General features: G+C 41.8%; 2 protein-coding genes across 2 annotated transcripts; one reads left to right on the top strand and one right to left on the bottom strand.

Annotated features, from left to right (window-relative positions):
• The first annotated feature begins 7,203 nt into the window (after positions 1–7,203).
• Positions 7,204–9,325, top strand: LOC143319424 (uncharacterized). Its single transcript, XM_076728397.1, has 3 exons — positions 7,204–7,400; positions 7,514–7,610; positions 7,793–9,325. The coding sequence occupies exons 1-3, from the start codon at positions 7,295–7,297 to the stop codon at positions 8,130–8,132; spliced, it is 543 nt and encodes a 180-aa protein (XP_076584512.1). The 5' UTR covers positions 7,204–7,294; the 3' UTR covers positions 8,133–9,325.
• On the bottom strand, positions 8,945–19,630 carry xpnpep1 (X-prolyl aminopeptidase (aminopeptidase P) 1, soluble). The gene is made up of 20 exons (XM_076728396.1): positions 19,512–19,630; positions 18,198–18,322; positions 17,694–17,757; positions 16,634–16,738; positions 16,266–16,358; positions 15,260–15,403; positions 14,914–15,009; positions 14,114–14,195; positions 13,412–13,622; positions 12,742–12,831; positions 12,575–12,625; positions 12,182–12,240; positions 11,761–11,838; positions 11,588–11,659; positions 11,360–11,420; positions 11,116–11,185; positions 10,134–10,307; positions 9,600–9,676; positions 9,400–9,498; positions 8,945–9,083 (listed from the first exon to the last, which is right to left on the bottom strand). The coding sequence occupies exons 2-20, from the start codon at positions 18,312–18,314 to the stop codon at positions 8,964–8,966; spliced, it is 1,863 nt and encodes a 620-aa protein (XP_076584511.1). The 5' UTR covers positions 18,315–18,322; positions 19,512–19,630; the 3' UTR covers positions 8,945–8,963.
• Between the last annotated feature and the right edge of the window lie 481 nt (positions 19,631–20,111).

Raw genomic sequence — 20,111 nt, 5'->3', positions numbered from 1 at the left:
ACTGCTGGCAAGCAGACGATTAGGCCTGGATATGCTCAGTGCAGCAGGCTGTGGCTGGTGGGCCAACAGTGGACAGAGCCAGGCTGACACTGAGCACTGAGGTGCAGCGGAGGAACCATCCTGCTCAGTGCTTTTGACTCTGTTCATGATCTGAGAGATAAATGTGAAATGCAGGTGGTAATTTGCTCCCATGGGATTATAAAGATATTTCAAAAAGCATGGTTCCCATCAAAGAAGTCCTCAAATGAAAATCAAGATGTCAAATTACCACAAAGAGCAGGTGCTCTCATTTTACACACACAAGACTGAGTGAGCTCTTTTCTTATTGATTCAGTCATATTTTCTATCGTCAACATTTTTGCTTCAAATGAAGAAGATTAGTTTCATCTTGCCCATCCAGTTTAAGAGTGCAGTGTCACCTAGTTTGGATCAATGAGCGGACTCACGGCGAAGCAGCTGTTTCGTGTTAGAGACATTACTCAGCCATGCAGTCGGGTGCCATGACTGCACTCTGTCATTCTACAACAAACAGCATCCAGGAGACTGTATCAGCAGCAGTCTTAGTAGAGCGATGGCTAATAAGATGTGTAGATGAGAAATGACGGTTGCTGGGAAATGTTTTTTCTCTTTGGACAGTGTTTGTTCTTTCGCTCTGCTTTTAGTCTTTGAGTTAACACACCCCAGGCCTCTGTTTGTACTGAATATGAAAGTTTTATTTTACTTTTCTTTTCTTTAAATGGAAATAATTGTCACATTGTAAATTGTACATATTTGTTGTTATTTTTCTATCTTCTGTTTATGCTTTGTGACTTGCAGTGTGCCCTTTTTCTTTCTTTATGTTCTCTGCTCATTATGTTTATATGCACCAAAGCACTGAGGCAGATTCTTTGCATGGGAAAACCTGCTTGGCAATAAATCTGATTCTCCAAATGAAAAGTGAAAATCTAGCTTAGACCATGATGTTGACTTTCTTCACCTCACGTTTGTTGGACGGCTGGTAATGTACAGTGTGTTTATGGGGAAAAAAAAAGAAAAGGAAATGTCATGAAAAACTAAAACAAAGGGCAAAAAGAGGAGTTGGGTGTATGATTATAGCATTAACCTCTGTCATACCACCCAGTGAGGCCCTACACACCCAGAGTACACAGGTGTTTTCACTTACTCTCACTCTCACCAGCTAAAACCTGTTGTACAACCCTGATTCCAAGAAAGTTATGTAAAATCTAGATAAAACAATGTGATAATTGTCTAATCCTTTTTGACATATACTCAATCGAAAACAGTACAACGAATGATTTTTGTAAATATCTGCTTATTCTGAATTTGATGCAGTAACACGTTTCAATTAAGTTGGGTCAGGAGCAACTAAAGACTAAGAAAGATGTGGAACGCTCCAAAAACACCTGTTTGGAACATTCCACAGGTGAACAGGCTCATTGGTAACAGGTGAGAGCATCATGAATAGGTATGAAAGGGGCATCCTGGAAAGGCTCAGTCCTTCACAAGCAAGCATGGAGTGAGGTTCACCACTTTGTGAACACATGATTGGATAAAGGATGTTTCTACATGAGCTCAGGAACACTTTGTGAAACCTTCGTCAGTAAACACACTTTGTTTGCAAATGAGTGCTTTCTGTATTTATTGATGTTTTACACAGCCTACCAGCTTTTTGGAGTCTGGTTTTTAGAACAGAATATAAGGATCCTTTTCTTAGCTGTTCAGATATATGATAGAAACATACTGTGACAACAGGCCTTTCATTGTCCTGCTCATACTGGCACAAGCTAAAGCTCAGCCTGAGGAGCTGCTGTCTCCAGCCAACCTCTGACCGCCCCAGCAGTCATTCAGGCTCAGGAGCAGTGAATCCATGAACTGAAGCAGAGATTTTCAGAAGCCCTGAAATGAAATTGTTAGATATTAGGAGATTCCATATGGGCTGTAGTGCGCACGATGAAATCTTGTCTTTCTGAAACTGAAAATAAATACCGGAGAGTAAATCTCTGCGGTAGATCTTCAGGTCAGTGCTGGAGGAACATGAAGCTTAAAGTGACTTTATTAATGTTCTCTGCAACAGTTCACGCAGGACAGTCACACACACACACACACACACACACACACATACTTTGTTTTTCACATATACTTTAGGCCTGAGTTTCTCCGTCCAGTGCCTCTGTGTTTGAAGCAATCTGTACATAAACTGGATGTGATTGTAGTACACTATGGGGGTCCAGGGTCTGACACGGTCAAGGACGTAGTACATTAGCATGCTTTATGGGTCACGCACCATGTGTGAGCCTCTTTCTGATACCGTTTGGTAAAGTTTCACAGCCATCCACTGTAGGCTGTAATCTCCTGTGTGTTTTTAATCGGACAGACCAGCGACGACAGCAGAAATCACTAAATCACACATAAACACAGTTTATGACTTCACAGCTCCTCCGTGTCTCCCGTCTCTGACACTGTAAATCTAACACGGCTCATTTATGCTGCCAAGAGAACAGATCACTCCAACATCCCTCATGACAAATATTTTTGTCTCATTTTCAGGCATTAAGACTTTTCACAGAACTAGAAACAGCTCTGTCAGCGTAGCGGAGGAGTTTTCTTCTTCTCAGGAATTTTCAAGAAATGAGTAGCAGACTGATTGAATGATTTGTCTTTGCAGTTATGAATGAGGTGAGTCAAACACGTGTGATTCATGAATTATTTGTACTTCTAGTTTTCCTCAGCAGTAGAGCTGCTTTTCAGTTAATTCTCTGCAGATTCTTTTCTCAGTTAACTGGTTGCTTGATTCATAATTTTGCTTTAGAAAATGTCTGAAAAAGTGAAAAATGTTTACGTTTTTATTCAGTTTACAATGAGAATTCTTTTGCTTGAGAAGCTGATTCTGATGAATGTTTGGCACTTTTGAAATAGTAATTGTTTCAGCTCTCATTTGCAGTGTGTCACGTTTAAAGAATCACCATCATAGGAATTGGATGACTTTTTTTTTTCTCCATACAATTATTGTATATAAGATTTTTTTTTATTATGCTTAAACTAATTTTCATTTCCATAAGTGCACTTTCAGCATGTTTTTAACTAGACGACATGATCCTGTATTTGAAAAAAGACTCATGCAAACTTACAATACAGGCCCTTGTGATAGTAATCTGGTATTTTCCTCCAGTGTATTTCTTTCTCATAACTTCTGCTGTATATAACAAACCTCCATCAACTATGAGTCTTTCACCATGTACAGAAGTCACTCTGCGGCACAATCACTGATACAGAAACGGATCAGAATCACAGAGCAGCATACGGTACCCAGCCTTTGTGTGTTAACAACGTACCTCCAGAAGTTTAACTGACAAGTGTAATAAATCAAGGCAGGACCTTCCCACTGAACCACGTCAGAACAAATGGATCATGCCAGAATGCTAATTCCCCGCCAGCCTCTGTATAAACACAGGGAGGGGGAGGCAGAGGAGCAGAGTGGGTGAGGAGGGGGTGAGGCAGGGCGATGAGGGATGCACAGGAATTCACTGGCCAGTCAGAGAGAGTCGGGAGGGTTCAGGGAAGATTATAGGAGAGATGATTGATAGACTTTACTGCTTTTTATAACTCAAAGAAAATATGAAATAAAGGATTCTATTGCAAAATGTTACCCTCAGTAGATCCACCCTAAACGCAGACACATGTTCAACCAAGGCCTTGTGATTCAGCTACATGAAGCCAAGAGTTTAACACTGGCCGATCAATTATTTTGTAGGAGCAGATGCCAACTTTTGCAAGAGGAGAACTCACATTTTGGAGGACACATAAAATATCACAGCATCAGAGAGAGAAATAGGGGAGAGGGTGAGGAAAAGAGTGACGGAAATATTGACTGATCATGAGCATGCTGAGTCCATGCCTGTGTGTGTAATAACCACGAGTCATTGAGCAAGACGCTCGGATCTCACCTGCTTAGTCACTGGAAGCTGCTGGGGATAAAAACACCATTAAAAATGTCTCAATCCTGAAAGTAAAGCACAAAATGCAGCCTGATAAGAGACCTTTGGGTGAGACTTTCAGGAGTCTGTTAGGCTGATAAGTGAGGTGCTGCTTGTGAATAAGCTGTGAAAGTGAGAGCATGCATTAACACTGACGTTAAATATTTTATTCAGTGTCTTTCCTAAAGCTGACATCCTCATAGATACACTTCTTATTTAATCTGCCAGCACGTCAAGGGGGTTTATGTTGTATAAACACTATAAATGCTTTCCCTGCTACATACATATGTGCTTTAGCAGCTGCCAGATGTGGTGACTGCTATCATTGTGCAAGGTATGAACATAATGTCCCACTCAAATGAAATCAGACTTCATTGCGTGGTTTTAAAGCAATTCTCGCTGAACTGGAGGTGAGCCGCTGCAGCTGTCAGTGCTTCTGAACTGCTTATCTGGTTGGAATATTTCAGTCGGATATACTCATCCATCAGTGTTATATTAATAGTAATTATATTTCAGGATTTTAATCTAATTTATATTTCTTGTTATGGAATATCTATCGTTATCATTTTATCAACCTTAGAGCAGTTTGATCTTATTTATAAGTATTTTACCAAAAACACTAAAAAACTGAAAATAATCTACTTGAGTGAAGCAGCTCATAGATTAAAATAACTAAAGTTGATGACATGATTTCATGATTTCAGTAAAACAGATATTTCTGATTGTTGTTGAAAAGAAATGTGAATTCTTATAGAGATTGAAGTTGATTGAAAAGTATTGAAGTAACGTGGTTTCATGGTTATAGCCAGATATTTCTGATTGTTGCAGGAAGGTATTTCTGTTGTCTTTCACTGGTAATGTGTTGGCAATTCACCTTTACATACACACCTTCAATAAAAGCCTGAATAAAAAGAACATCAAACAACAACAAAAGGACTGTTATTACTGAAGGTACTCCCACCACAGCAGCTGATGATCCATCATGATATATATCATCATTTCCTCTGCTGTGCTGGTGTTTTAGTCCTGAATGCATCTGAGAAACACTGAGCTGGAATATTCCCGCTCTCATTCCCATGATAGCTGTGACAGACCGAGTTGGTTTATGCATACCAGCCTGCTCAAATAAACCATACCAACTTAATGCCACCCACATGCCCCTTCAATCAAAACAGCTTCACTCTGCAGAGCAGCGGCATGGATGTGAAAGTTAAACAGGCTTTAAAGAAGTTTAGGAGGCTAATAAACAGATGTTTCAGCCTCTGTGTCGAGGCTTATTTCCTAATCAGTCCATCTCTCTCTGTCTCTGTTTTTCTTTTGACTTTTTGGCTGACTTGGAATATAAAGACCTTCGCTGTCACTCAAGATCAAACTGCCAGGCTAATAAATATCTCAGAGCGGTCAGTTCTGGTTCCAGACTGAGATACAGGCAAGGTCTGACACCTAGTGGATGATTTGTTAAGAAACACCCCCTTAAAAGGAAGAACCAATTAAATGCAGTTATCTGATTTGCAGTTGAACTGTTTGAAAAGTGTCTGCTTTTTCAAGTAATGGGCATCCGAGCTAAGAGAGCTTGTTCTTATCACTATCTCTCTCATATTCTGAGGAAACGATTGTGCAAAATCATACATACAAAAACTTCATTTTACAAACAGATGATAAACAAAACCAGATGAATATCAACAGGAAAGAGAGCCTGGGAGAGTGACAGGAAATACAAACAGCTCATGGAATATCAACAAAACATCCTCAGAATAGATGTTAGATATCTAATCAGAGAGAGCAGTCTCCAAATATGGGCTCAGAAAGCACCAAAATAGATGTTTTAATGTCCCAAACGCTGTTATGTTACAACTACTGCTGCTGTCACAAACACTTATGTTTATGTGGGATTTAAATTGGGAAGAAAAACCTGTGACACATCCTGCACAAGTGATTTTCTCATTGATGCTTTGATGATGGTCTGAAGCAGAAAACTCAATTATTCAACTGCTGTTTATTCCAGCAGTGTTCAGCATGAATGGATTCACCTCTGTCCAAACACATATGCGGTAAAATAAACATGGACTGAACTGAAAAAGCCTTTTGAATAGTCATTGTGATCTCCTTGATTCTGCCTGTAGTGCCATGTTGTCAGTGAAGAACACAACATTGAGCTACACATACTATCCTGGTCTTATCAGTGCAGTAACTTCACCCACCGACACCGAGCAGGTTGACATCAAGGTCACTTGCAAAGAGGTAGAGCTCTCTCTAAGTTCACTCTTTACAGCAGCCGTCTTGTCAAAAAGGGAAACAAAACCCGGCTTTAATTAGATGCTCAGCTAATTGCATAATATCTCTCATGGTGCTGCAGGGTGAAGTGAAGCATAAGGAGAAAGGAGAATGCCATCTTTGTTGCCTTTTCGCCGGTTTTGGCTCTCGCAGCCATTTGGAACCATCGGCCTGTGGATCAGGTCCTGGTTTCCTGACACAGGAGCAGGGATGAGCGTGAAGGCAACAGGTGTAAAAGTAAATTTGAGGCTCGTGTTTTTAATGCTGTTTAAAAAGTAAAGGTCTCACTGAAATCTAGTTTTAAGTTGGATAAGGTGCTCCATCGGGCCTATTGATTACTTATCGTCATCTTAAGAGATTTGATACAGAGCTGAAGGTATTAAAGCAGATGATTTAGTGATTGACCTTCTTTTTTTTAAACACTTTTCTAACATTTTATAGATCAAGATAACTGATAGATGTATTTAGATTGAAAACAGTGATTAGTTGAAGCCCTAATTTGATTCAGATGTTTTTGTAAAGACAGCACGTGGCACACAGACATTTGTGTGTTAATCGTCTGTGCAACCAAGACTTCTTAAATGTCCTTTCATGCATCTGACATCAGAAGATTTACATTGCTTTCAAAACGGAAAAGCTAAGAACTCATGAGAACTACCTGTGGTAAATGAGCTGTGATGAAGTTCCTGCTTCCGCGCACACATTTTCAGTGGTGGCCTTTGCTGCTGAAAGCAAGCAAACTCTCTGGTTTTGGGTCACCACTCAGAGCTTATTACAAACAGTATAAAAGGGCCAGCATCTCCCTCCCCTCAGTGTCCCCCCAAAACGCTGAACAGAATAATGAGCAGTAAACAAGAGGAGTAGAGGGGAGGGAGGAGGGAGATGAGGAGGGGTGTCCAACTTGAACTGAGTGGGGGACAAAAGACGGGATGTCTCCACAGCGACTGAGTCGAGCTGTTTGAATCACATGGTTTCTATTGAGACCCAGTGAGAGGAGGCTTGAGGTTCAGCCTTTAGTCCAGGTTTTGGAAACCGATGGCAGCAACATGAGTGGAGCCCAACAGGACGGAGCGATGACGGCAGACAGCCTCCCTCTGAACGGGACGGCAGCTTTGGGACTACAGGAGCAGGGGATGGACACAGCTCAGTTCGGTGTGTTGTGCTCTTTTTTTATAAGCTGCATTGCTTTAATTTCACAGTACTGTCACAGCAAAGTTTAACTGAATGAATGATGCTTGAGTATTTGATTTTTTTCTTCTTCCCAGAGCTCAAAGTGTTTAACATTGTCATCATCGCCCTGGCCTTGTGTATCCTCACCATCACCGGCCTGTACTGCATCACTGTCTGCTACAACCGCAGCAGGTGAGAGTCAGATATCAGATACGCTTTGATGCTTTAAAATGCTCCATGCAAACATTTTAGTGACAAGTGTAATCCTCCTGATGAATCTGTTTTTGAAGCTGCTGGAAATTCAAATGCAGCCAAATGCAATGTGATGTTACATTCAAGTCCTTCAGTGCAATTAGTGCCATCCTCTTCACCAGGCAGTCGAAGAGAGCCCACGTTTATGAGAGTGCAGTGACCCAAGGCGAGTCGCTGGACCCCGTGGCGGTCAAAGCGGTGAAGCGGTCGACCAGCTTCATCAACCCTCTGGCCTTCTTTAGGAAACCAGAGACAGCAAAGGACAACTCCCGGATCTATTACATCTACAGTAACCCGCTGCCTGTGGGACTGAAGGAGGAAGAGGAGGAGAGGGCCACCACAGCCCTGCAGGAGCCAGACGAGCAAACTGCACTGTCGCTGCAGCTGACGCTTCAAGAGTACGCTAAAGATCCAAACAGTGGCGTCATCCTGGACCCTCCAATTTTTTACATGCAGCTTTAGAAGGTGGGAAAGTGGGAGGTGGGCTCAGGAGAGACAGTGGAATCTGGAAGGTCTGAGGTTTGACCCTGCAGCTGTGTCTATCTAATGTTATGTCACCATGTACAGGCCATTAATGAGGCAATTAGTTCAGTTTAGTGCTGTATTGTGTCCTCTGTAGCTCCAGGGTCTGACAAATTAACCCAGATGATGTCATAGTGATGTCATCAGGGTTATCTCAGCAAAAGATTGGAGACTATGAATTCATGACAGAAAGCCTACATAACAGACTGGGGTATGAAGTTGGAAAGATGTGGGCGTTTACCAGGTGAGGACCACAAGAGTTGCATCATGGGATATGTAGGATCCAGTGTTTGAAAGCTTGGCCCATACTGGGCGCTAAAATCCAATATTTCCTCCTTCAATTTTGACCACTCTTTGTTTTAATCTGTGTTTTGTGAGTTACCTGAAACTCCAGCACTGAATCACTGCTGTGCTCCTGTAAAAGTTCTATGTTCAAGAGATTTGGTCCATGTGCTTTAGAAATTCTCTATAATATATTTTAAAATCTCTGATTTGATTTCATTTCACAAAGTCCTGACAAAACTCCACCAGATACACATGAAGCTGTCGTTGTTCAAGCAGAGCTGATTGTGTTGGAGAGTAAACACAGGAGAGTTCTTTCTTGATTTCTTTAACGATCTTTATTAAAACTGCAGATACGATGTGCGTTACAAAAGAAGCCGACTGTGAGACACAGAGAAAGATGAGAAAAATACAAACGATTACCACTGCAGAACAATTGATCGTTCAGTACCCCTGGGCCAAAGGATTAGCTTGCACAGGAGTCAGTCCTCAGATGATTGGCTGGGTCTCTCTGATCAGCCACTCCAGTGCGTCCTTCCTGCCCTGCCTCTCCAGCTCTGCCCCAACCACCTCCCGGCACTGCCTGTGGTACTCGTTCACCCAGTCCCGCTGCAGGACAAAGAAGAGAGGCGGTCAAACCATGAAGAGACTGTGTTTAATGTCATAGGAATAGCTGGGAATATTATCACACATTCAGATTCGTAGTTCATCACTTTAACATAGGTCATCTTAAACTAAATTGGTCCTATGTGTCACATTTGTTCTACAACTCTCGTTACGTAAGCTACATTTCATGTGTTGTTGCATTAAAGTGTTTTTCACACTACCAATAAAAACCATTTGAGATTCAATTCAAATGTCGTGAGGTTGACTTTTTCTTTCATTATTTCAAATATGAAACACAATCACACTGGATTTTCCTCACCTCCTTCTGAGTGAGCAGCTCTGTGCTCATCATCTTGACTTGGATAGGAACCAGAGTGAGGGGCTCAAATGTCAGACTGCCTCTGTTTCTGTAGTTGTACTGAACACACAGACGAGAGCACAAACAAAACAAAGCACTCTTTAGCTCGATTCTGGATTTTTAAATTTCCATTAGGTCTGATTCTCAGTTAAAGGACCTACTTTGGGCTTAGCTGGTATAACGAGGACAACATTTTCAATGCGAATGCCAAAAGATCCATCTTCATAGTACCCAGGTTCTGGAAAACAGGAAGAGAAGTGAGATGAAAATCTAGAACACAATCAAATACAGACTGCAAAATCATAAGAATTTCTGAGGACCAACAAAATATGTTAAAGTGTTTTTTAAGGTGCATGATGAAGACCTGGCCTGTCGCTGGAACTCACCAATAGTGATGTCATTTTGGGAGTCACTGGAAATTGACCTAGTCAGCTGTTGCTTTCAAAGAGTGAATATACAAACACAGTGTGCATTGCTTTCAGTGCTTTGGCCCTGTTTTAAATTGCCTTTACTGTCACTATCACCAGGAGAGGCACGAGGAAGATGAACAAAACTTCTCAGCAGCTTTCTGCACTGTAATATAACAACTCAGAGGAATTTATTCCCCATTTACAGTATGGATTAAAAGACATTATCTCATCCTGCTTCTGTAACATTCACTGGTTAAAGTGAAAACCCCCTGCCCTCTGCCATACCATCACTGACGATCATGCCGGCCTCCAGGGGTTCATCAGCGAAGGTCTTGTAGCTGATGCCGCAGGGCCCCTCGTGGACATTGAGGAAACAGCCCACGCCGTGGCCCGTACCGTGAAGGTAGTCCAGCCCCGAATCCCACAGAGCTGCACGGGCAAACGAATCCAACAGGTGGCCTGGAGAGGGAACAGAGGGTTAGAGCTAGATGTCATATTTTGTTGAAAGGAAGAATCAATTGATTTTTATCCAATTTTTCTTTTGCACAAAAACATTTCAACATCATTTTTCTAAATTGAAAATTGACTGCGTATGTCTTGATGTTCACAGTTAGCCAGGATGCTCCTCTGCCCTCCATCCACTACATGCTGGAAAATTAATGCATGAAGGTATGAATAAATAAAGTTTAGTGCGTCATGTGATGAAGTGGGACGTGGCGATGTTTTACCCTGTTTCCCTCCATCAGATGGAATATCTTCTAAACCACTCCTCAGGTTTTTTACAGATTTAACTCTGTGGCGTGCTGGATCTTGCTCGCATCTTTCAGCCTTTTAAAATTGGATTGCCTCATGGCAATTCAATAATTAAAGGTCGAGTTGTGTAATTATATTGGCTTTAAGTTTAATATTTAACGCTGTGTCTTTCTTCTCTGAACAGTGTTTGTGTTGGAAATTCTGCAGTCCTTCCTTAGGCCTGACAAAATAGATTTCTGACAATACAAGATTAGTTAGTGACTTGCTAACAAGATGCCTGCATTATTCTTGAGCCACTGATTACATGTTTACTGTCAACTTGTTCTTTGTCTGTGACTAAGAATAAAAGATTCAACAGCAGCATATTGACGAGCTACAATGGATGTGACTGAATCATTTGAGCGTTACTGTTCATCTCCTTTGTGAACATGTTTTGATGTAAAAATGTGATGTTTAATACCAGCATACACTATATTTTCCACTATACACAGTGATAAGATAAGCATTGCAGCACCTTTCGTTCCATTGGGGAAAACAGCAGCACTGACAGCGATGTGTCCCTTCAGCACATAGGTAAAGCATTCCTGGAGGAAAAAGAGGGAGCAAACAATATAAAAAAATAACCTAAAAAAAATAAAAACATGTTGGGGATAAATTCAATCAGTGTATAACGACACTGCACTGAGTCTTAGTTTACTTTCACAGGTGAAAATAAGAATAATCCAAACAGATCTGGTCAATTATACTCATGCCAATACCTTCTCAAAAGCAGATGGTGTCCCAAAGTGCATGGTGCGTGTGACGTCTGTGGTTCCATCACTGGAACAGACAGAGCATGAATGAAAGGTGTACGCTTGTAATGCACAAAAACAACAACTGCTCCAGTGCTGTGTGTTCTTAGAACTAACAGGCATGGAGGTGACGACTGTCTGAACTGAAACATACAGTATAAGTCTGCAAATTATGTGTATAAAAATCTTACTTACATGTATTGAGCTCCAGAGTCAATCAGGTAAACTTCATTCATGGTGAGGGTTCTGTTGGTTTCAGGCAGTGGTCTAAAGGAAAAAGAAAGTCATGGATAAAAGGCTCAGTCTAAACCTGCAAATGTAGTTAGAAGAGTGTAACACACCTGAGTCTGTTTCAGTCACCTACTCACCTGTAATGTATGATCGCTCCGTTTGGACCAACGCTGGAAATTGTGGGGAAACTGAGGCCAACGAAATCTTTCTGTTGACTGAAAAAGTCACATCAGACTTAAGAAAGGGAACATTTTATGTACAAAACTACATATTCAATAAAGGCAGCACACTGAAAGCATAAAATGTTTTGAAACTGAACAAAGCATCTTCATTTTCTGATCTTCAGCAGACATCTTGCTGCCCTTCCATGTCCAGCAGAGGGGGATATAAGTACAGAACTCGAACAGCCACGAACACAACACGGTTCAAACAGCATCTCTCAAAACATGTTTTTTCGAGCATGAAAGCTGTTAAGGTTAAACTGGATGAGCTTGTCAACCAGACGAGGAAAAACGATTTGTATAAGTTCCAAAGACAAAAAAAAAAAAAAAAACCCACCTGCGAAATTCTTCTGCCTTATCAGCGGCAGAGATCTCTGTCATGTTGCCTTTTGGAATCTATAAAACAATAATCGCAGCACCAAGTCAAGCAGAGAATTAAAACAACACTGGCTTTTTCTGCACGTCAAGTGCAAGCAGAGTTTTCCAGGAACCATTTAAGATTTGTTTCCTGGAATACAAGATGAGAAAGTCGGTCGGGGTTGGTGTACTGGTCACAGATATCATGATATCGGGGGTGAAATTGATAATAAAAAAAAGGGGCTAAAAAGCACATCCGTTCATTTAGAACACTTTGACAGCCTGGATTATGTTTCCACTGGGAACCCTGTGAATACAAACGGGAGGAATCTGTTCTTTTCTGCTACAGACCTCAGAAAAATAATCAAAATACCTCCTTTTCCAACCAGGCAAAGAGCTCACACAGGGCAACGGCATCCTTGATCTGTTTAGAAACGTGCAGAAGATATAAAACATTTTCTGTGAGGGAAAGCAGACAGTTTATGAAGATGTCCTAAACTCAATAATAAGGAGATTGTAAACTGGTGCAAAGGTTCTTACGTGGGCCATTTTCATGCCTTGAATCTCAGTGGCATTCTTCACAGCCTTGGCGAGGCAGAGTGGAGTGTAGGGGATTGGAGTCCTGTGGGCCTGAAATAGAACAAGGGCAAACGTTCACAGTGTAAAAGAGTAGCTGAGGTTATCTTAAAAATCAATGATATGAAATCATGAAATGTGTCCAAATTTCTAAAGTATTGTGCCAACTGTCAAAGACAATTGATGCTGATCACCTAGATGCATGTTAGTCTATGCAAATGGTTCAGTAAATGAACTGTTGGTTGAAGGAGAAGTCAAGGTACAATATGGCCAGTGATGCATATTAGGAAAGGTTTCATTTAACACAAACAAACAAAAAAATGTACTAGAACAAAAGGATTTTATAACATGTACTTAATCAGAACCTGGACACCAGCATGTTTGAGAATTCCTGTGTTCCTATCTTCCCACCAGAGAACAAAAACTAAGAAACAACTGCAGGAAACAACCTTAAAACGCCATGCCATTTAATAAGTATGAGGATACAGATGATTCGATCTGATCTGAGCGGAGCCCTATTCGTGAACCAGGAAGACACAATCAGGTGAATCTGAGGTTCAGTCCAGCTTTGTTTTTTTACATCCTCTGCTCTGAACGCTGGAGACAATGAACTGTCTTCTAAATGCAAACTCACCTTGGGGATGACCTGTGTGAGAGCACAACTGGCCTTGTCACAGATCCACACTTTGTCCTTGGGGCCGCGTGCCATGCAGATGGCCTGGAGCTCGGTGTAGACCGACTCGTACGGGAATGTTTGGATGCTCAGCTCAGGCTTGCTCGGGGAGTCCAGCTGCAGATGGTTTCTCAATGCGGGATCAGAGAGACGTTTGAGGTCCACAAAAAGCCTGCAGAGAAGTTCAGTGAAGAAGTGAACATAAGCATGAGTTATTTAGTGTGGTTTTCTATTTATGATTCTTGACTTTTTGGAGTAGCTCTCTTCCTACATTTATTGTGACCATAATACACCAAAACACCCGGCCAACTCCTCATGTGTGTCAAACCTACTCGAGCTTAGGGTGTCTGTGAGTTTAAGGATATGATTCACGTTTTAAATTGTTTTAATTAACCTCAAAAGTAAATGTAAAATATGACACTTTTAGTGTCATTAAAATATAACTTTTGGTCAGTAAAATTGAAGTATTTTTTGCATTGTTATATTGCTACTCTGGACCGTGTGTACATCTATACATGCAATCTGCGTACTGATTGTAAATTCTGACTCTTGGCTGATCACCACTATTTATTCCTGTAGCCCTTCATGAGTCAGTAGCATGAGGGCAATTAATATAACGCTAATCTAGTCAATATACTGCAGCATTGTGCTATATCCCATTACCTTATTGTGTTCATCCCCACGATGGCATATGCGAAGAAAACTGGGTTGTACTCAATGTCTGCACCGCGGAGGTTAAAAAGCCCTGAGAAAAGGAAACAAGAGAACATTACAGTTTATTAATGTTTGATCATATTAAAGAAATCTAATTTAATAATGACAGTGACAATATCAGTGGTCACTTCTATTTTGGGCCATCCGTGTCAATACTGAAAACAGTGCAGTTATCTTAAAAATCCATCTATCTCTACGTTTCAGCTGAAACCTCAGTACAATCTGGTGTTAAAGATCAGTGTTATCAGCGAACTGTCACTCATCCTTTGTGGATTCCCATCGAAACCCTCTTCTCTGAACGCTACCTGATGACAATCAAAATCAGTATTACTCTAATTAACACAAACTCTCAGACCGAACAATCAGAAACAAGAGCTCATTAGGCACAGTGAACAAGGTGCTCCAACAGGCACGTAGGGGGACACCCGAACATCCCTGGGTCCTTGGATCGTGATCATGCATCAACACGGACTTATCTAACAGTCATGACGTCGGGTATGGCTGCTGCTTGTTTTAAACAGCACCAAGGAAAAACTGCTAAATCTTAATGTGACATTACATCCTCAGAGGCAGTCACAGTTTTTTTCTTTCACACTTCCACTGACGGAGCTTAAGTGTGAAATATCTACATGCATTTTCTACATATCATTGTTTAAAGGAAATCATCTCAACACTTCCATTACTGTGTGCAATTACGTGCTTGGCAGAGGTAATTGCACCAATGTCTATTTCTGAAAGATTAACCATACATGCGATCTCGTCCAACGCCGTGGCAACAAACCAGTTGATTTTCCTCTCCGTCATCTTGGCTCGCAGTGCTGTGACCTTGTCTTGCCAAGACATACCTGCACGAAGACAGTGATTCTCATCAACGTGGCACTGGATTCCCGTTCCTCAAAAACCTGCATATCGAGTTACAGTTAACTGAAACCTAAATCTTGTCTATCTTGGAAGCAAAACATAAGACAGATAAAGCGAAAAGAAGTAAACATAGTCCAAAAGTATCCACTGTAAAATAACCATGCATTGAATAAGGATTGTAATTGTGATTTTAACTGTAATGTAATGAGGATGTCAATCAGTTTTTGCCCTGACCGGTGTAGTCTAGTCCCAAGGTGCGGAGCTGTGTGCTGGGTCTTTCTGGACGATCCGTCCAGATCGCATCGATCAGGTTGTCCTGCACTGCCACCAGAGAGTGGCCGGCACCAGTCAGCGCCTTGGACATGTTCTTCCACTGGTCTGAAACGTGACATTAGAAGACTTCAGTGGTACATATAACATCATATTTTATTTAACAAGATGATGACGGGGATCGACAGGAAGCAAAAACACTATGTATCATTCCAGCATGGGTGCACCTGCCTGAAAGCTTCCAGTTAATGTGTGAGTTAAGCATTCAAGTTGTTCCGTAAGTCTGTAACGTAAAGAATATACCATGAAGGATTTTCCTAAAAATAAACAATATGTGGGTTCATACAAAAGTAATCCCTCTCAATCATCACTTCTGAAGTGTGTAGGTGTGTATTTATCTGCAGAGCCTTCTGCCTGTATGTTACTTTGCTGTGGTAGCCCCCAGCCAATCACTGTGCACAGCTTTGGTTACTTTATACTTTAGAAAAAGGTAGCGACCATGTGCCAGACCGTAAGAAGGACACAGCCAAGTGGAAGCCATGAAAATGGCAGAAACAGTGTTGAAAAAAACACAAATATGGAGAGGCATAAGGCCAAGTGGGCAAAACTTGAGAGTGAATCTGGGGTTGGCTTTCACCCGCTGGCGAGCGCTGAAATAGAGGATGGGAATAAAGAGCCATGCAAAATCGGCCTGTTTTCTGGTGGACAGGTAGGTGTTGAGGGTTAGCTTGGTTAGCTTGCAAACGCATCAGCTTTTCCATTACAATGTGTGATGTACCTGAGCCAGGGAGGATGGCCAAGTTCGAATGATGCGTTAGCACTAACCAACAATTCCAGCATAGTGTACCTTTAAACCTCCTTCCCAGAGCATATTCCCTGCTCTATTCTGGGAAGGTGCAGTGTTTACACTGCTCTGACTGTAATTATGTGTCCTGCCCTCCTGGTAATGTCGATCTACTGCACAACCAACCAGCAGCGATGATCCAAGGATCTACTCCCACTTTGGAGTTTTCTGGCAGGATGCTGATCAGCCAGTCCTCCTGAGAGGGTGTCTCCTTCAGCCCTGGATATGAGACAGAGAGGTAAATCATGGCTGACTCACAGCAGTGTTGAACATGCAGCATCTCGGAAGATCTATTTTTGTCTTAAAAACCCTGTGCAGACATAAATAGAACAATCTTTGTTTTTCATTCTCAAATTAGGTCCAAACATTGTGACTCTCTCACTGCTTCGACAGCAGTTTGATGCTAAAGTTACTTATTTATTGTGTTGTTATCGTTGTATATTAGAGGCAGTTATTATTTTCATGTCCAACAGAAACATCAGGTAGGACATTACCCATCTTCATAAGGGTCCAGTTGTTGTCCATCTGCTGACTGGCCTGGAGGAAATATCGTCCATCAGTCCACATTGCAGCGTGCTGCTCTGTGACGATGGCTGTACCTATGCATCACAAGAAATATGGAAGATTTGTATGCAAAAAAACTGACTGTTGAAACAGTGAAAGATGAACAAAGAAAGTTTTGATGAGATTCATTTTGTTTCTGTCGCGTTTGAATGAAGTCTGTTTTACGATGATGAAATTACTGTTTCTATAAATGGATTCTGGTGGCTTTGGCGAGAGCGACACAGTGGCTGTTTCTGGTTAAACAAAGAAGATCTTACTCTTTTACAAAAAGGGACTCTTTCCATAATGCTGTCAGACACTAAGAATAAAAAATCTGAGCTTGTCAGTGACACTTTTGCTGGACGTACCTTGATGGTGTGGAAATGGACATTTCCATGGACATGGATTACATTTCAAAAACTGTTGTCTCTCTTGGTTATTTACACACAAAAAACAGGGTTCATGATGGCAGGTAATATTTGACTGGAATTTCTCCCATTTGTCCAGGACACTGAAATCTTCCAGGACATGAAGACCGGCATGAGGACTGGCCCTGAAACGCTGATTCACAGCGCAAAGTAAAACACATTCCAGCATTCTTGAAGAATGTGAGTAACTTTTACAGTAAGACGCTGACTCTAAAGCTGTTTGGTCACTTCTGAGAAGTATACGGTATGTGCCTCTGAAATTACAACAGCGAACAAACTGTCTGACAGGGAGCTCTCTTTCTTTCCTTTCAAACTGTGCTGATGTCAAGGTGAACAGCGCAGTTTCCCACAGTGATTTATTACAAATGTAGGCCACCTCGTCTGAAAAGCACACCTCTGGTAACATCATACTGTGTTAACTACATGGGACAGGAAATATCCTGACAGTAGCTGTCAGGATTGGGGTGGCTTACCCTGAACGTGCATTTATCACATTGCTCGAGGTTGTCTTGGAAATGAGGTCTTGACTTCTAGTCTACCCAACTAAGATGCACACTGCCACTCACACACAGGCAAAACATACCTGCAGAGCCATTAAATCCACAGATATATTCACGTCTGCAGTCACAGGGTGCGATGTATTCACTCTGAAAGACATTGGGGCAAAGAGAGAAAGACAAAGACAGTGTGTGGGGGGGGGGGGGAGAGAGAGAGAGAGAAAGAGAGAGAGAGAGAGAGAGAGAGAGAGAGAGAGAGAGAGAGAGAGAGAGAGATCAGCTTAACAATCAGTGTGGAGTGGCCATCAACCTGTCAGACATTTTAAATGCCACCTTTGCTGCTCTTCTCACATCATGCCTTGTGTCTGGAGAGGGAAAAGGGAGGAGCAGTGGACAGAGGGCTACAATTAATTGCGAAGGTCAGATGAGATGATGAGAAGTGAATCAGCACACACACAAAATAAAATAAGCAGGAGTAGCAGCTGCACTAGTGTGACCTTCTGCATGTGTGTCATGTCGTGTTTAGCGTGACTTTAGTAAACACGTATAAATGCTGTACACGCATGTTGTGTGTGTGTGATCTCGCTAACCTGGTGTGCATCTCCAGAGGGGATGATGTAAGCCTGTATGGGCTCAGAGAAATATTTACAGTTCTTCATGGCCTGGCGAAGCTGTCTGAGCAGCTCTCCAGTGATCTTTGGAGACATGCCTGCACCTGAATGGAAACAGAGCACGACACACAAATTAAAGACAGAAAATTGAAGTCACATTTCTTGAGACCACACATTTTCAAAAACAGAGCAACAGTACCCTTAAAAGAAATGAGGTGAATGTTAAAAGTCAAGATAAAAGCTGCTGGGATGTCACACCTAGGCATTTATGACATGAAAAGAATCTGTTCAGGCATTTAAAACACTCATTTCAACAAACAACCCTTTAAAATAAGCACTGAGGCATTCCCTCATCAAGAGTAAATCAAACCCACTCTGATTATCCATAGATTACCTGACTTTTCAGAAGCCATGCTGACTTCAGGTGACTGGAGCTGGGCAGTGACTGACCTGACTGTGAACGTGGAGCTCAAAGTCACAGCCCACACCTGGATCATTAACCTGCTGTAACATGCTGGTTAAGCAACAGGAGTCACAGGAGTTAAATATTAAAAGAATAGACAAAGTGGTTGATGCTGGCAGGGCTGTGACCTACTTTCACTGCGAAAAATCTCCTCATAAAGGCCAGATGATAGGCACCTATATAGCAGTGAATTTATTACCACTACACAGATTCCATGATGGGTGTAAAAAACGCTTCAACAAGCGGACCAATCACGTTGCAGCATTCCTCATCGAGGGGCTCTCCTATTGGCTGAACACTCCGCATGGAGATTGTTGTTCTCAAGTTGGCATGACATGAATCAGTCGCGCTCCGTATCTTACACTAAATCTATATATATCAAAACATTTCACTGGTTGTTAGTGAGATATCCTGATTTTTTTTTTAAAAAAAACTACAAAACTAACAACTTGGGTTGCAGTGGTCGGACGTTTTTTGTTTTATTTACACGTCACAATAGGCCAACCATAATGCACAATAACTCAGTCCGCGTGCAACCGTTGGTTTGAGTAGAGGGTGTGGTTGCATGCTGGTGGCGTGTCTGTAAAGTTGCTATTTAATTTTTCTAAATTCACAACTCCAAGTAAACGTTTTTCTCTGCGCTTTCATAGCGGGCACAAGGCTGCAGACACAGGCGTGGGCTGAGCAAGCGTTTCCGTCATTTGAAAACAGTCAACATCCTTCCGTGCTCGCTCCGTGCCACCGGGAGACGGAACATTAACTGCTCCACACCGCCGCTAGCTAACGTTAAAGTTCCCTCACATGCAGCCGCCGAAATATTCAGTACACACCTGGTGGTTTCGTCCCGGAAAGGTGATTCTTGGGTTAAATAACGAGGCGCTCCTTTGCCAGCTTGGACCTTGTGTTAATTTACAGGACAGGAGGCTGCCATTTCGTTGTTGACGTTTACGGTCACGTGACTGCAGTTTCTTCCACTAGACACAGAGGGATCCAGACTCGCCTCCTTTTCGGTGAATAATGTATATAACAAAAACGAAAAACACAATGATACGGGATCTAAATATCACTACAATTACTGGCACCACGCAGCGACTCTTAAATCACACCACTGTACTTGAATGCAGCAGCCGTGAGGATATGGAGGCTGGACACTGACAAAAGAAAGCGACAAGGATCGGCAGTTCTAATAAATAATTACCCGTAACTAGTTACCGAGAAAACAAGCCCCTGCCAGGGGGATTTTTCACAAGTTGGCAACCCAGAAACAGCTCTTTTCAATGCATCACAATTGATATGTGAAGAAATTGTTCATTATTGATGAATTATTAATAAAGTCATTGGTTAAGCTCCTTTTAATGTGGCCTTGAGCTCACTCTTTTATGCAGGTGCTTAGATATGTTTAGGGGTTTACAGCGAGGAAAAAAAAGAGA

Source organism: Chaetodon auriga, chromosome 4 (genome assembly GCF_051107435.1).
Source record: "Chaetodon auriga isolate fChaAug3 chromosome 4, fChaAug3.hap1, whole genome shotgun sequence".
Lineage (NCBI taxonomy): Eukaryota > Metazoa > Chordata > Actinopteri > Chaetodontiformes > Chaetodontidae > Chaetodon > Chaetodon auriga.
The sequence above is the reverse complement of the archived record's forward strand: the minus strand, read 5'-3'. Positions and strand labels throughout refer to the sequence as shown.

Coding starts and splice junctions, on each gene's coding strand:
- LOC143319424 (XM_076728397.1), top strand. CDS start 7,295: ATGAGTGGAGCCCAACAGGACGGAGCGATGACGGCAGACAGCCTCCCT. Junction 7,401..7,513: donor GATGGACACAGCTCAGTTCG/GTGTGTTGTGCT, acceptor TCTTCTTCCCAG/AGCTCAAAGTGTTTAACATT. Junction 7,611..7,792: donor GTCTGCTACAACCGCAGCAG/GTGAGAGTCAGA, acceptor CCTCTTCACCAG/GCAGTCGAAGAGAGCCCACG.
- xpnpep1 (XM_076728396.1), bottom strand. CDS start 18,314: ATGTCTCCAAAGATCACTGGAGAGCTGCTCAGACAGCTTCGCCAGGCC. Junction 11,660..11,760: donor GGAGCGATCATACATTACAG/GTGAGTAGGTGA, acceptor TTTTTCCTTTAG/ACCACTGCCTGAAACCAACA. Junction 9,499..9,599: donor TTATACCAGCTAAGCCCAAA/GTAGGTCCTTTA, acceptor CTGTGTGTTCAG/TACAACTACAGAAACAGAGG.